Source organism: Balaenoptera musculus, chromosome 9, assembly GCF_009873245.2.
Source record: "Balaenoptera musculus isolate JJ_BM4_2016_0621 chromosome 9, mBalMus1.pri.v3, whole genome shotgun sequence".
Lineage (NCBI taxonomy): Eukaryota > Metazoa > Chordata > Mammalia > Artiodactyla > Balaenopteridae > Balaenoptera > Balaenoptera musculus.
In genome coordinates this window covers 46154198-46170945 of record NC_045793.1, presented here as the reverse complement: position 1 = coordinate 46170945, position 16748 = coordinate 46154198, and the positions used below count along the sequence as shown (strand labels likewise).

The 16748-nt window shown below is 38.7% G+C and overlaps 1 protein-coding gene across 1 annotated transcript in view; it reads left to right on the top strand.

The window, feature by feature from the left end:
• The window catches only part of ITPRID1 (ITPR interacting domain containing 1), a 120934-nt gene that overhangs the window by 59006 nt on the left and 45180 nt on the right, over nt 1-16748 (top strand). The window contains 6 exon segments of the mRNA XM_036862938.1: nt 3515-3566; nt 5864-5950; nt 7363-7565; nt 11018-11302; nt 11305-11585; nt 16218-16291. Of these exon segments, the coding sequence (XP_036718833.1) occupies nt 3515-3566; nt 5864-5950; nt 7363-7565; nt 11018-11302; nt 11305-11585; nt 16218-16291 (982 nt within the window).

Below are 16748 nucleotides of genomic sequence, written 5' to 3'. Positions count from 1 at the left end.
AGAGATAGACATTTGTGTCATTTTAAACAAGATCAAAAAGAAAGAGTATAAAGAGTCTAACAAAAGATGTAAAAGCTATATCTGTATATCAGTGAGGGCGAGATTCAGGTGAGGGGGGTCAAACATCCTGCCCAGCCCCTAGCTGTCAGCGACGGCTGGGCCTTAACGGGGCCCGCTGATGCTAAAACTGTGTAAGGCTTTCATGTGTGTCATCAGAACAGAAAACAACGCCACGGTGAACTAGCCAGGTCCACTTTGCACGTTCCTTAGAAAATATGTTTCCTTCGGGGGCTTCTTTTCCCCTTTGGGGCTGCCCTTGGTTTCCTGGCAACCAGATTGCTCCTGAACCTGGACGGCAGAGCTGCAGGGTGTGATCCGTGGAATGTGGCTACTAGATCTGTGTGGGCACTAGAATCTCATGAAGAAGCCCTGAGTGAAGGGATGTGGAATTTTATGGATGACTTAGATTTTCTGTGGGGCTAGGGTTTTTGAAAACTCAACAAGGCTGTGCTAACTCTTTTCATCAATATCTGAAAATGGTTCATTTCCTCTCTGACAGTTTGAGCAATTCACTGTGGCCACAATGCCAGACCCCTGGCCTGGACGTATACATCCGTTCACATGTTCTAGGAAACCCAGAGCAATAGCAGACAACCAGAAAAGACTGAGGCAGTGGCGAGAGTGGCAGTACTGGCAGAATATGAAGCGAAATGTCCTAGAACCCCGGAGTATTTTATGCAAGAGCTGCTCAGAAATTCCAGAATTCTCTGGATGAGCTAACTAAGCACAAATGGAGCCTGCCTTTGTGAGATACATGCAAAGCAGTAGATGGAGATGGTGGGGGCAGGGAGAAATAGACAAAAAATTGCTGAAAATGATAAATATTTACTTTAACCTTCCATTTTGGGCAAACTATTATTTAATTCATCAAGTCATTACAACATGACTGCCAAAAAATTATACTGTGCTTGCATCTATAACATGATTAATAAAGTGGCAAATAGGCTTTCTCCCATGTGACAACTTCAATCAATTGGCATTGGCTTTATGATTTGAGAAGCTTTGAGACTGAGTTCAGTGAGCAAGAGTGCTGCAGTGGATTAGCAATGCCTGCCTAGGTGAGAGATTTGGTGTTGAATAGATGATGTGTTTCAAACTCTGGATTGTGGAGGTGACTGACAGAGTGAAGGAAGAGCTAAATGGGAGACCACTCTGCCCAGAACAGCACTCCTTTTATCTATTTAAATTACTAGAAATTTGCAAAAGAATTCCTCATTAAAACCCATAGTTTTAGAACTACTGATGTAATGGGCAAAAGACTGGAGTTTGGATTCTAAGCTCATTTCCAAATTGGTGCATAAGTTTAAGTCAGATATTTTAACTTACATGAATAACTGTCACCAGATACCACATAGCACATTTAATAAATGTCACATTTGTATCATAATAATGGTCATTCACCTTGATATTCCATCCTTGGTAGTGGCTCCCTATAATGTTCTATGAAGCAGTTTATTCTAAACTCATAGTTTATTCTAAACAAAGGATGAAGTTTGTTTATTCAAAAAAAAAAAAGCTACTCATGAAGTTTACTCTACACAAAGGATGGCATAAAAGCTTCATCTCATTCAATTCCTGACAATTTTGAGAGCCTATCTAGGCTCTATGAGAAAGTGATGTAATTGATTAATGATGTCTGCTATGAGAGTGAGATTGAGAGTGGTAGCATGGAGATATATATATACTTTATTTTTAAACCTTTATCATAGATTAATATTTTTCACCCTATATAGCTCTTGTGGTGACAGAATTCCATTTGTTTTGTAGGGCAGAACTTACTGTATCTGTTTTCTCATTACCTTTTAACATTGTAGTTATGTATTTCGGACTTAATTAAGAATCCACTATTTGCTCACGCCTCAGTAATATACCTCTAGTCTTTATCTTTCTAGACCAGTTGCCCTTTTCCATTTGGCAGGGTCACTGAGCCTTAAAAAAAACAGCTGAAAACTATGAGTATTCTTATCTTCACCCTCAAAATTTGGTATTAAGAGACAAGTTCCCAGATACCTTGAGATCTATTCAGAGACCCCCTACCCAGAGAGGAACTCTGGCTCCAGACTGAAGAGCCCTTTATTATTTTCCTTTTTTATATATGTTTCAATCATTTAAGCTTGTTTTTCCAAAATCTCTCCCAACCTGTGTTATATTTCTTATGGTGAAGAACTTCACATTCTCATAGAAGTGCTGGGTGGTAATACTTCCAGTTTGATACATGTCACACATTTGCGCCCAGGAGAGCCACAGTGAGAGGAAATTGGAAGCCCTGGGGATGGAGTGGGGGACTTCTGAGGAACTGCCTGTCTTCTGAACACTTCCTTCTGCAGATGTCTGCCGCAGCGTTACCTCACAACACAGGTTCTGAGTACTGCTTCGGCCCCTGAATAGGCCTCTCTGACATCCAATATGTAGCTCTTCTATTCTGTCCTCAGCACCACTAACCAGGCAAATGGACTTTCAACATCGTCCTTCTCACATTTACTTGTTTGCTCAAAAACTTTTTATGGTTTTCCATGTCCTAACACATACATAATAAACTCTTCTTTCCGGCTTTCAAATAAGCAACAAGACAATCTGTTGACATCGTAGTGTCTTGAAAAGAAACAACAGCAACAAATAAAAATAAGCTGTGGCATCCTACTGGCCATGGGAAATTTATTTACTCTGAGCCTCAGTTTACTTCTCTCTTAAGTGGGGATGAATGATACCTATTTCACGGATAAACAGATCGTGCATGTAACATGCTTAGCACACTGCCTCACACAAACTTAATGTTAAATAAATAGTAACTATTATTGTTATAATCAATAATAAATGTAATGATAAATTCCTGGATCTGCTACTTCTGACTGTGTGGTCATGGGCTCATTACTCAGCTTCTGTGAGTCTCAGTTTCCTTATCTGAAGAATAAGAATAGGTCCTAAATTATAAGACTGTTGTAAGGATTAGGTGATACAAATTAATGGAACCTGGTCCGTGAATGCTGGGTTCTTCATGTATTCTTTTGCCTGTCCCCATCCTTGCTCCTCAACCTTTTGTACCAGGAGAGAGTATTCCAAAATGCCTTGTGATCTAATCAGCCTAGCCCTATCACTGTGCTTGGCACTTGCTATAGACACTCTTCTTTCATGACGACACCTCTTTTCCATCTATCAAATTCTCCCCATTCTTAAAAATCCAAGACAAGTACTGTTTCCTCCATGAAATCTTTGCTGACTACTTCATTTGCCACTGACTTCCCCCTTCACTGAGCAAGTCCCACATTTCTTCAAGTGCTTGTCACACAGTTTAGTCATTAATTACATTCTGTCTTGTTCACTACAGAGATGCCTTGTATCTCAGGCCGATACAGTTTGGATATGGAAATCAGTGCCATGTTGATTCGTTTGAAGGTGAGAAAATCTTCCTTTAGAAAAAAAGGAAATTAAGCTCATCTCCTCTTTTTTGTTGCAGTTCCTTTTCATGAACAAGGAAAGGTTCAAATGACTGTGAAAGACTACACGAGGTAGGTGACAGAGTCACTGTTATTTCACTGCAGGATTTTACAGCCACGTCTTTCATAAATGAAGTGGAAGTGAGGAGGTCTCTTTATAATGCCATGGGTCTTGGGATCTTGTCACTGGTTTAGCCACAGTGCCTAAACCATTTGTACCAGCCTCGAGAGAGATAGAGGTTCTTTAATTGTCATAAAAGAGTGCGCAAATTACCTCAGCAAATGCTGGCTTGCGGGGAGTTTAATTAAAGCATCCGCATAAATGGTATTCTACTAAAATTCAGCTATTCATGAGGACCTGTTCATAAAGTAGTTACATTCATTATTTTCATATTGTCCGTTATTATCACGCTATTTGCTGGACAAGAATGCCTACAGTTTCCAATGTTAGGAGTTTAATTAAAGCATCTGCGTAAATGGTATTCTACTAAAATTCAGCTATTCATGAGGACCTGTTCATAAAGTAGTTACATCCGTGTTTCCATATTGTCCGTTATTATCATGCTATTTGCTGGACAAGAATGCCTACAGTTTCCAATGTTAGGAGTTTAATCAAAGCATCTGTGTAAATGGTATTCTACTAAAATTCAGCTAGTCATGAGGACCTGTTCATAAAGTAGTTACAACCGTGTTTCCATATTGTCCGTTATTATCACACTATTTGCTGGACAAGAATGCCTACGGTTTCCACTGTTAGGTAGAAAGCATTTTGAGTGTCCCTAATATGAGGAGAGAGACTAGGTCCCAAAGGGGTCCCAACAGCAGCAGGAACATCACCTGGCAACTTAGTAGAACTGCAGGTTCCCAAGCCTCACCCCAGTCACATCACATCAGAAAATCTGGACGTAGGGATCAGAAATCTACGTTTTTGCAAGCCCTTCAAATATTCTGAGGCCCACTCTAATGTAAGAACCACCAGAACAGACAGTGTGCTTTTGGGGCTTGGGAACTCTGCTTCCCACGCTCTAGTCACTCTTGCCTTCTCCGGATAATTCAAACTTGTCAAAAACCAAACGTTCAACACTGTATCCCTCTACCTCCTACCGATTCACACCTAAAATGCTACTTTGGCATAGTTTTTCCCTCTTAGAAGATTAGATGTTTCTGCTACTCACAGAATCATAGAGGCGTGGGGACCACAGAAATCCCTCAGGCAACTCGTTTTGTTGAAGAGGAAAATGACAAGTCAAGGTCAGTGACTCACCCACGCTCCTACAGCTTGATTAGAACTGTGACTGAACATGGATTCTCCTGGATCCAAGGTCAGGGCAGTTTCTGGGTAGCTCTGCTGAACATTGTAAAATAAAGTGTGAATCTCAAACACAGAGTGAAACAAAAATTATGGCAAACCTAATGCAAACTGAGGGGAGGCAGTAAGTGAAAGGTATCTTCTTCCTGCCTTCCAAGGCTCTCGGCCAGCTCAGTCATCTGCTAAAACAGAATCTTTATTATTCAGAAATGTGCACTTTCCCGGCCTTAATACAGAGAAGCAATTAAACAAAGAAGAGGCGGGGCCCAGCTCTTCTTACCAAATGTGGACCAGGCTAAGGCAAATTCAGGAGCCCATGTAAGATAACTTGGTCTCCTTGGGAGAACTGATATCAACATTGTATTCTTTGATAAATTCCAATTTTGTGCCCACTTGCTGTTCTATTGATGAAGCTAGATATGTTATGGTATATCTGAGCCATATAAAAGTGAACTATATTATAACAGGGTTCCATTCCGTTTGGAAACCCTTTCAGATGACTTGCATTGCAGGCCTATTTGGAGAGAGAGACGCTCGTGTTTGCCTTTGCCATAAGAAAGGAGTTTGTTAGCATTGCATATGGATGACCACAGGAGACAGCACTTAGAGAGTGTTAACTATGCAGTATGAAACCCTCCACCATTATGAGAATTCATGCAGAGTCGCTTCAGTGGTTGCTTGCTCTACCTCTTTCATCACATAATTTTAACTTTTTCCTGAAAGTTGGTGCCTAGCAAAGCTGTATTCCTGAAAGGTTCCCCAATGATTTGCCATCTGTCCAAAGTGAGACATTCTGTCACCTTTATAATGAGCACTTGCGGGCACCTAACACTTAAATTCTTACACCTTCTGTAACGCAACGCTCTTGAAGAGAGGGGCAGTTCCTCTGCTGCACACTCTCTCTTCTTCAAAGGTGTGGCCATTAGGAGATTACTAGAAAAAAAGAGGAAATGCAAATGTTTGCTCTGGAAGGGAAAGAGTCACAATGACCTCCCAGGGGACTATCTAAATCAACACATCTCATCGTTGGTATTTCCCCCACCCCCACCCCCGACTGCAGATCTCTGCATCAGTTTTTAGAAACTCCCACTCTCTCCAGAGGGACCAGTTTCAACTCTTGCCATTCTGCTGCAAGTATACCACAAAGGTATGTGATTTCCAGGCACTTTTCATCCAGAAAAATCATTCTCTTCAATGATGGAGTTCATGAAATTACAAATAGGCACTTGAGAAATACTTGTTGAATGGATGGATGAGAGAATGAATAAAGGATTTCGGAACCCCAACTTGCAAGAACAATGTAAAAGATTCAGTGAAGGTGGACTAAATATCTGTCAGTGGGGAAATGGCCAGTTAAACTATTGGCCCACCCATTTTATGGAATTCTATACAGTGATAAAAGGAATAGGTAGAGATAACTATACTAACTTACAATGATCTTTAAGTCATATTTTAAGAGGAAAAAAATCAAGATGCAGAAAGATACATAGAATATGTTACTGCTTATAAAGCCAACAAGTGAAAACTATAAAGCATATGTGTAACTACATAAAAAAAAATGTCTGGAAGGATACACATAAATTCAGTAGGAAGGCAGTCAGGATTTGTAGGGGTAATGGCCAAGGGGAGAGAGACGCTTATGTAGGACATTACAATTTTTAACAAGGTGAGTGTATTTTATGTCTTTCTTACCTGATTAAATATAGATTTTTAAAAAGTAAATAATATTGAAAGTATTTTTAATGACAAATCAATCAATAATTATATTCTTGGCCGTGAGAATGTGAGCCATTAGAAAGCAGGACTATATTATTTTTGTTCTTTTTTGTGCCTTGGGTGCCTACCAGAGAGCCTAGAACATGACAGAAGTTCAATAAATATTTGTGTAAATGGGTAGTCAGTGAGGAGGAAGTGAGCTGGTATACATAAATATAATGTCCACATAACTGAAGGGTATCTTTTAAGTGCCAGCACTGAATAAAACAAGTTGAAAAAAGTACTTCTTGTTTCTCAGCCAAGTCCAAAAAAATACAGAACATATTTTAACCTCACCTAGGGACTTAAAAGTCATTATTTGTGAACATTAGTCCTGTAGTCTCCATTTAGTGATATCCTCAACAAATCTGCATGACTGGGGATGCCCCAGACTGATACTCTTTTTAAATATTCTTTTTTTTAGTCTACTGTTTTCAGGGTTGTTTTTTTTTCTTCTGTTTCATATTGCCATCAACTACCATTTTTTGTGGTTATCACTTCACTGCCTCTGGTTTTTGTCCCACAATCTCCCTGCCATATCTAATTTAACATCTGCCTGTTGTGAAATGGAAAACCTGTTAAATAAACTCATTTTAAAGTACAGACAAGCAGTTCCTGAGCGGGGGTGAAGGACTGTCCTTTTAGGAAGTATATATGAGCTCTAGTAAATGCACCATCTGTTTGTCTATTCAGATTCCTCCTTTACTCAATTTCTGGAAGATTGGGTGGGTGAGGTGACTAGGGAAAAAAAATGGCTTTCGGTTGAACTGTTACTGGATAAAGATATTCATATTTTTACTGCAGCATTCCTGAATGGCTGGAATTTTGGGAAAAAGATCCAGTGGAGATTCTCTTGGATCTGGGGTTTGGTGCTGACGAGCCAGACATCTACACACGAATCCCAGCCAGATTCCTGGGTTGTGGCTCAGCAGCCAGAGGAATCAACATCCGTGTTTTTCTTGAAGCTCAAAAACAGCGAATGGACATTGAGAACACTAACTTGTACAGTAAGTGAGGACCACATGGCGTCAGAATCTCAGCAATGGCAATGAGCAGTCAGATGAGCCACAGTATTAGGAGGGATGGGCCAGGAGATCTGTGCAGTAGCAATCAACCCCAATATCTCAGTGGCTTCAAACAGAAACAGGTTTATGTCACAATCACTCTCCATGTCCACTGCGGATTGGTGTATATTTTGGGAGGAAGAAAGATCTGTTCCATGATGTTTTCCTTATCCATGGACTTGGCTCAACTATCTGGAACATCACTGATAGTAATGACAGGGAAAAGGTGGAAATAGAGAACCATACTTGGGTCTTAAAGCCTCCTGCTCAGAACTTACACATATCAAGTGTGCTCAGATTTCATTGTCCAAAATAAATCATGTGGCCACACTTCACTCCAAAGGGGTGACAACATGCAATCCTACCACATGCCCAGAAGGAAGACAATACTGGTGAACGGCACTAATACATACCATAGCCACATACCCAGAGGTCAGAGAAACCAGGATCTGGCAAGGCTTATCATGAGTCACTAAGTGAAACCTTAATTTCCTCATCTGTGAGGCTTAGAACACTGCTTATTTCCACCCCAAGTTGTAATTGGTAGTTATAAATCTGTCATATCTTCAGATTCGTGGATTAACTGTGCTTAAATCTTATAGTTATCATGCATGCTGCAATTTTCCTCCAACTGATGGTCAATGGAATACTTTTCTCTAGGACACTACTGAGGATATTCTTGGAGTATGTGTACTGTGCTCAAATAATTTGGGAGAAAGATGGCTTACAGTTAAACAGGTTTATTTACTGTAGGCTTTGTTTAATATGCTGAGGTGCACTCTCAGTCTCCTAGAGGGGATGCGGTGCAGCGTTTTCAAAATCATTTCAGGACAGAACCTCTCTTAGAGGAGCATTAAAGAACATCTCCTCCATGGAATAGAGTTTGCAGAATTCTGGACTGGGGAACATGCCAAAATTCTGTTAAATAAATTCTTCTAAATAAATAAATTCACTGAAAGGAAAGTCAAGTGAGATGAAGTGTTTCTCTCAAACAAATATGAGGAACAGAGGTTTTACTTAGATTTTTCATTTCAGTTTCTATTTCCCCTGCTTTCATATGGGTGAAATGGGTCTCAGAAATCTCAGCAATGACATTTTTTAAAAAGAGTATGCAAAACTGAAGGTGTTGCAATGTAATGTTTCTTTACCTTTAGAAGAAATTAATACCATTCTTTGTTGTCTCCTCCTCCAAGCCCCACAGAGATGCAAAATCTCTGATCAATTATTTATTTGGGGAGAATAATAACACTTACCAATATTTGAGGAGTGATTGAGCAGATCTGTGAAGTAAACATTTCACAGATGACATTGACACATGGATTATAGGGAAACCAGGAGTTGGCCCCTGATCCTGTGACTGCTGGCCCCTTCTTATTTCCACCACTTAAAACTGTACTAATAGAGCACGGTAACTGTTCTCACTCAACACTTACAGTACACTTTCAACTCGAGAAAACTGAGAAAGTCAAATGTAAAACAAGCAATAGTAAAATTAGTTGGTTGTCCCATAGACAGAATGGAAAAGTATGTCTCCTTCAAAGTCAGTACAAAATGTTCCAACTTGAAGGGATGAGAATCAGTTGGTTCATTGTTCAGTGTACCTCAAAGCAAAACAAACAAACAAAACGCCCCATCCAACACTTCACACTATTATGTTCTCTGAATTGCCTGAACCAATTAAATTGATAGGTTTTGTATTAGTCTAAGTATAAAACTCTGCTATAGGGCTTCCCTGGTGGCGCAGTGGTTGAGAATCTGCCTGCCAATGCAGGGGACACGGGTTCAAGCCCTGGTCTGGGAAGATCCCGCATGCCGCGGAGCAGCTGGGCCCATGAGCCACAATTACTGAGCCTGCGCGTCTGGAGCCTGTGCTCCGCAACAAGAGAGGCCCGCGCACCGCGATGAAGAGTGGCCCCCGCTTGCCACAACTAGAGAAAGCCCTAGCACAGAAACGAAGACCCAACACAGCCATAAATAAATAAATAAATTTTTTTTTTAATCTGCTATAGAAAGGATACTAAGACAATCGTAAAAGTGGAATTATGATTCAATCATGCTCTTGAGCTTACAACTAAATTTAAGGGGGAAGTGTAATCAGAATATTTCTGAAAACATCTGGAACCCAAGAGTTCCTCTAGGTCTTGACAGAATATCACAGTCCTCCATAAGACGCCCATCACATTTTTTTGGAGTAGAATTATGAATGGTCAATATCTGCCACTTTCAGGTGAAGGAAACAGGTAGGCACCATGATTTGCTCATGGAGGAGTCTTTAGCATTGCTATGATGATGCAAACAACAGAACAGAGGACAGCATCCTTCCACACCAATGGGCCTTTGGCCGTTGATGAGCTATGCAACCCTTCATGCTATCACTGGGGTTGAGAGAAGGCTGTGTAATAAAAGCAAAATGTTCTGTTTCCATTACTGTGGTTTTACTGTCTGGAGATACCAAAAATATTTTATACAATTTTTTCAAAGTAGCAGTGCATCCCCAAAATAGCCCTTGCTACATTAGATCTCTCCCACATACTAATTAAGCCAATTCTTGCATATTGCCCGAATGAGTGAGGCCAGGTGGTTCAGAAAGACTTACAAGTTGAGGAGCTGGTTTGTTTGGAAAGGTAAATGGGTTTTCACATTAATGACTATCTTCTCTTGGAAGACTGAAGACAATACATTCCCTTCCTGAGTCGTGCACATTTATTTTAACTGATATTTATATAGCATTGTGCTTTTCACAACAGATGTGAGAGATATATAAGACTGGTATTATTACCTCATTCTCCAGATGAAGAAACTGACCATTTACTATGTGCCAGGCACAGGATTAAGTACCATGAATCTATTAATTCATTTACTTTGTGGTCACACTTTCAGTGACTGGTTGATCTGGGATTTGGATCCAGGCCTTCTGATTCTATATGTCATGATCTTTCCACACTCTCAGGTGAAGGGTATAGATGGATATGATGGAGGTGATGATGAGGATGGTGACTGCCTCAAGCTATGGAAGAATCTCCAAGCTCACTTCCTATGAAAGAGCTGGGTTCACTCTCTGACATTTACTTTAACACATGACATTAATCTCAAGATTCATCCTTGCCTACAGTTTTTATAGATTAACACATTAAAAACTATATGAATCTATATAGTTACGCATATTCAACTAAATATAAAAGGCATTCTCTTTCCCTATAATACAGTGATACCTTGTTACGTAGGGGAATCTCCTCCATAATAATCAATGGCACACACTAAGGAAAACTTGAGTTTCAGAAACTTAAAGTCCTTCCCATCTTGAAAATCACATGTGTTAACAAATCTCTTCAGTTTTTACTACATGAATGCAGTTTCGTTGAAACTAAAAATTGTGTGTTCCTTGTATGGTTCAGGCCGTTTCTAACAGCTGGAAATATTGGATCATGTGGCCAGTGCTTTCTCATCTTTGCTGAATGATGTCAGCATCCTGCAGAACAAAGCTGAAGAGGAAGATGAAGGAAAAAGTGTGCAAAGAACCTCAGTGAGTGAAGCCAAGGAGCATCGAAGAAGAATGGGTGAACTTTTGGGGAATGGTTCAAAGCAGAACACTAGAAGGGATGATAGGCTGGGAGCATCACAGTCATTGAAGATGAGAAACAAATTTTCCATCGTCTCTGCAGAAGCAGGGTGTGGAGCAGAGTTGCCATGACAAACAAACACGACCAAAGTCATTTGTCTCTTTCAGCAGAGCACTGGTCTCTTCAAGCCTGTGATGACTTGACACCTTGTGATCCTCCCCAAGCTCTTCTGAGCAAGCAGTGACCTCACTCATCCATGCTGGCCAAGCAGGCTCCGCCTTCCTGTGTGTCTGAGGGGTCAGTCAAGGACAGAACTCAAAAGGAGAACTCACTTCAGACTAACAAACTCAAGAGCTTGTCTTGTCTTGCAGGCAAAGCACCAGACTCCTTCGAAATGGAAGAGGTCAGTGTACTCAACTTCGAAGGGAAGTAACTCCCACCAAGGCATCTTTTGCCTTCCACCCCTCATTTAACCCCTTTATCTTTCAACCCTTCAGCATTACATCTTATCATTCCAAACTTCTGTTTAATCTAGGACATTTAAGGTCATTCTAGTTACTTCAGTCAGAACTAAACTAGTATGAAGCCAGCCTTTGCTTTCTCCCATTTCTTTTCCTTTTTTTGCTCACAACTGAATCCACAGGTTATTTTTCACTTTGCTTTTCCTCAATGTTTTATTATGCATCTCAGTATACTTTCATCTACTCTCTAACTTTTCATGTTTCACCTCTTTGAGGGTCAGTTCAACTACTTCCTGCTAAGTGAAGCTAGCCCACCACTCTTCCTCTGTATTCTCGTAGCCTTGGCAGGGAGAGCTTGTTACAGTAAAGATTGTGTGTGTGTGTTGATAACACCTCCCCCGCTGGACTGTCAGCTCCTTGAGGATTAAATTTTATCCTCAAGGGAATATGTCTTGGGAATATTTCCCCTGCAACACCTAATGTAGGGCCTTGGACAAAATAAGTAGGGACTTGGGTTTGATAGCATTTTATTTGTTTACTTGCTTTGGGATTTAGTGATACTCACATAGCTTGACCTCCATTTCACACATATTCTTTGCCTCTTCATCCCACCTTCATTCACACTTGCTAATTTTCATTGTCATTTAGATGGCACACCCAAATGTACTTCAAAGTCTTTTTAAAAAATATATACACATTTTCACTCATCTCTTTATTCTTTGATTACAGAGAAAGTATAGAAGAGCAAGGCTTTTTCCCTCTTTTCATGTAAATTGTTTAGAAGTCGGGTAGGATATTTATATGCCAATCCCAAGGTCAGGCCACTCTCTTTCAAGCCCTCTACAGGTGAGACACTCTACATGTGAGCCCACTACATGTGAGGCTCTGGGGCACAGACTCTGCCCTCAAGGGAACCACAGTGTAGTGGCAGGGATAAGCACAAAAACCAATAACATGGTAGGGAGAGTGACAGCTCTGCTGATAAACTTTCATGTCACTAAAGAGACAAGTTTGAATATCTGGGGAGTAAGAAAAGGGGTTCTCAATCAGCCAGGGGGCTGAGACAATCAAGGAAATCGTAGGATGTTAAAGCTTAACAATAACTTTAAAAGAAGTCTAAGAATGCCTATTGGTAGGTCTCCCCATCCCACAAAGAGATAAAAATTGCCTCAAAATATATAGCTGTTAATGATCCTAATATCTATGTGTATATGTTTTTGTATGCATATGTCTTATGTCAGAAATTACTTTAAGAACCTTAAAATATTAATCTGACTTTAAAACAGTAGCATAAAAATGAACAAAAATTATAAATGGAGAAAAAACAGAGCTTTGGTCAAGTGCCGTGATTTGAATACAATCGCAGGTGGCACTAAAAAAGAGTATTTTCTTTTATTCAATCTTGTAAAAATTATTTAATTACCAAACTAATAGTTAAATTACTATAAAGACTATCAAGACAATCTGCAAGTCATTATTCAGTCTGCTGTCTATTTCCTAGGATGCAAACAGGAAATTTCACCAAACGCCAGCCTGTTGACAAGCCTCATTAGACTCCACTGTCCCCTTACTAAGCTTCTTCTGCATCAAACTATACTGACTTAGAGGAGAACAAAGTTCCTTGTATGTCGTCTATATGTGAGAGTACAGGGAGAGATAAATATCATCATATTCAACATAAAGAACTAAGAAGAGAATGTTAGTCCTTGCATGGCAAACTTTCAAATACTCTTATATGACAATTATTCAAGGAAAAGCAATACGTATTAGTATATATAGGTGTGGTAAGGGAGAACACACTCAGACACCAAAAATAAAAATAAAATAAAAATAAAAACCTCATGTTTTGTGGCACATAGTGGGAACTTGGTAAATATTCATAAACGAGTAAATTAATATTAGAAGTATTTGATAATTTAGTCTGTGAGTGGCTTCCATATAAAAACAAAATATTCTGTTGAACTTTGAAGCCAACTTTGTTTGTGGTGTTTCTTTAATATTTGCCCAGATTTGTGTAAGAGGCTATATGTATATATAAGGCAGAGAGAGCCTTCAAAATGATACTTAAAAACTCACTATTTGAATTTTGTTTTCTTTTTTTTAAATAAATTTATTTACTTATGTATTTATTTTTGGCTGCATTGCGTTTTTGTTGCTGCGCGCGGGCTTTCTCTAGTTGCAGCGAGCGGGGGCTGCTCTTCATTGTGGGCACGGGCTTCTCATTGTGGTGGCTTCTCTTGTTGCGGAGCATGGGTTCTAGGCGCGGGGGCCTCAGTAGTTGTGGCTCGCGGGCTCTAGAGCGCAGGCTCAGTAGTTGCGGCGCACGGGCTTAGTTGCTCCGCGGCATGTGGGATCTTCCCAGACGAGATCTCGAACCCATTTCCCCAGAATTGGCAGGCGGATTCTTAACCACTGCACCACCAGGGAAGTCCCGAATTTTGTTTTCTTAAAAATGTATATTTAAAATATTAAATCTTCATCACACAGACTGGGAGAAAAATATTTCTTTCACTCAATACCAATGTATGAGTAAATGAAACTTGGGTAGGTTGTAGCTTAAACAGGAGCTAATGCCAGATTTAATAGTCATTTTTTAATGGCAAATTTTAAAATATAAGAAATGAAAACGATGTGTGAAATTGGCAGATTTTCATGGCAGTTAAAACATAAGCCAATGTACTTAAATATCTACCTATCAGAATTTCAACTCTGGCCAAATTCTGCCTCCAGATCACTCTATGATGCTTTCCCTAAAGTCCTACTAAAGGCTGAATATGGTAATATTTGGCTCACTTCTCAAAATTATGATTCCAACCAAGTTGTACATAGATTTTTAATGCAAAAATCAACATTTTTGTGTTTAATTTTACTGAGTTAAACTGAGTCTGTTCCTTTCTTTTTTTAATTCCCAAATATATTATGAGAATTTAATTCTTAGGAAACTTCTGTAATTGTAGACTCTCTTAGGATGCTTCTTTGTATCTACAATATAACATCTTTAACCTTCCCTCTCGCTTACATACAAGGATCCTGCTCTCTGGAACTCCTATGTAAGAATGTTGCCCATATTATTAAACAATGCCAGTCAGCATCTTGTTTAGGTGAGAAGTGTTTCAAACGTTATAATTATTTCTTTTTTTTTTTTTTATTAATAAGTTTGGCCCAGGTGGAATAACCCAGGAATACACCTGGTTTCCATTTTACATTATTGGGAATTTTTTGTTTTTGTTCTTTTTTTTAATAGATGAATAGGTACTTTACATTGCGCTAAGTGGATTTTTCTCCAGGATAATGGTCACAGAGAAAAAATTTACGTATTATACTGAAAAATTTATATGGTGCACACTGGTTTGAGTTACAAAACCAGTAAAAATAATGTTAAGAAGTATGTCTAATCAATTACAAGTATAAAGTACCTTCTGTGAAAAGAGAGATGAAGGATTAAAAAGAGGGAATAAATATTTCTTCTTACATTGCTGAGCTATATCCTCATAGTCCTCTGTTTATTCCTGGGTTAAAGGTAATTTTTGGCCATATGTACCACAATGTTTAAAATGTTTTCATCCTTTGACTCAGCCTTCAGTATTCAGACATGAATCCCAAATAAATAATATGACATGTAGAAATAGATTTATGTACAAAGATACTCATCTCAGCATCATTTCTATTCGCAAAATTTAGAAAACTTTCCAACATTAGGAGAATCATTAAGTAAATTAATGTACCTTCAGAATATGGCCTATTGTGCACTCATTGAAGATGGTATTTTCAAAGAAATTTTATGATGTGGGGAAAAAAGGTCCCTCCAAATTTTGAGTGAAAATTTGACTACGTTACTATGTCCAGAATTAATGTATTAAAAGAAAACCTGCAAAGACATACTCCAAAATAATAACAGTAACCATTTTCTTACCTTCTTTAACTTTTTATGTTTATCAAGTTTCTATAGAAAGCTGTTATTATTTTTAAAGAAATAATTATTATTTTGTTTTAACAATAATTTTATTCTCATTAATAAGGTAATATTCATTAATTTCTTAGAAGAATTTTAAAAATAAATTCTACTCTCTCAATTTGAAAATCAAATTTTCTTTGAGCTTTCTAAGCTTTATATAGCAACTGAGTTATGAAATTTCCTGAATTGCTCTCCACAAATTTACCAAGTTGTAAATAAATCCCTTAGAGAGCTAAAATTAAATATGGGAAATAACTTGCTTGCTCCAAATATAGTTAAAGCTCTTTAGGAACAAAAAAAATATTTCTAGGTTAATAGCAATAATATTATTTAAGTTTAGTTCAAATGCCACATTTTCCAGGCAGGGCCTCTATTCCTTCCACCCAGAAGTGATCTTTCCCTTTCCCTCTTCTTAACTCCCTTAGTTCTTTGAATCTTAGTTATGAGTGCCTTGTACATACCACCTGCCTGCCGCAGACTGTTAGCTCTCTGAGTTCAGAAATCATGTTTCATCCTCTTGGCAGTAGCCAGTAGGTATTCATTATATGTTGATTAAATAAATGAAGTGAATTTATTATGAAAGCATTTCTAATAAGACTGATGCATTTTGGTGTCTCAGGTCCAGAGCTTTGAAGAAGAGGCTGGTAATCCTCTTGACATGACCTCAGGAACTGTAGGTAAGAATTCATCAAGGTGTACAATTTCATCAATGGTCTTTCACAAAGAAAATGTCAATAACTAGTGCTCAATTTTCTTAATATGTAGAACTTAAATTATCTTCAGGAGATGCTATACCTACTATTACTACTACTTCGACCTACTATTATTAAACACCTGCTAGCAAGGCATATGTACATGTAAATTTCAAAATACTTACTACAGAAATGTCCAGTATCCCTGGGGCTAATGTAGTATGTGTTATTGTCTAACAAAAACTCTATATGGCCCAAATAGGCTAATGAAATGGATTTTACACAGACCTGGGACTAACTGAGTGAATACTTTCTTACTCCTACTGCCAACTGCTTGCTGTTGCACAAGTCATATTTTACTGGACCTCAGTTTTTCCGTCTGTAATGAAGAGATAAGTACAGATAATTTTTAAGTTCTCTGCTGGCACTTATAGTCTAAATTAAGTGATTCTATGACC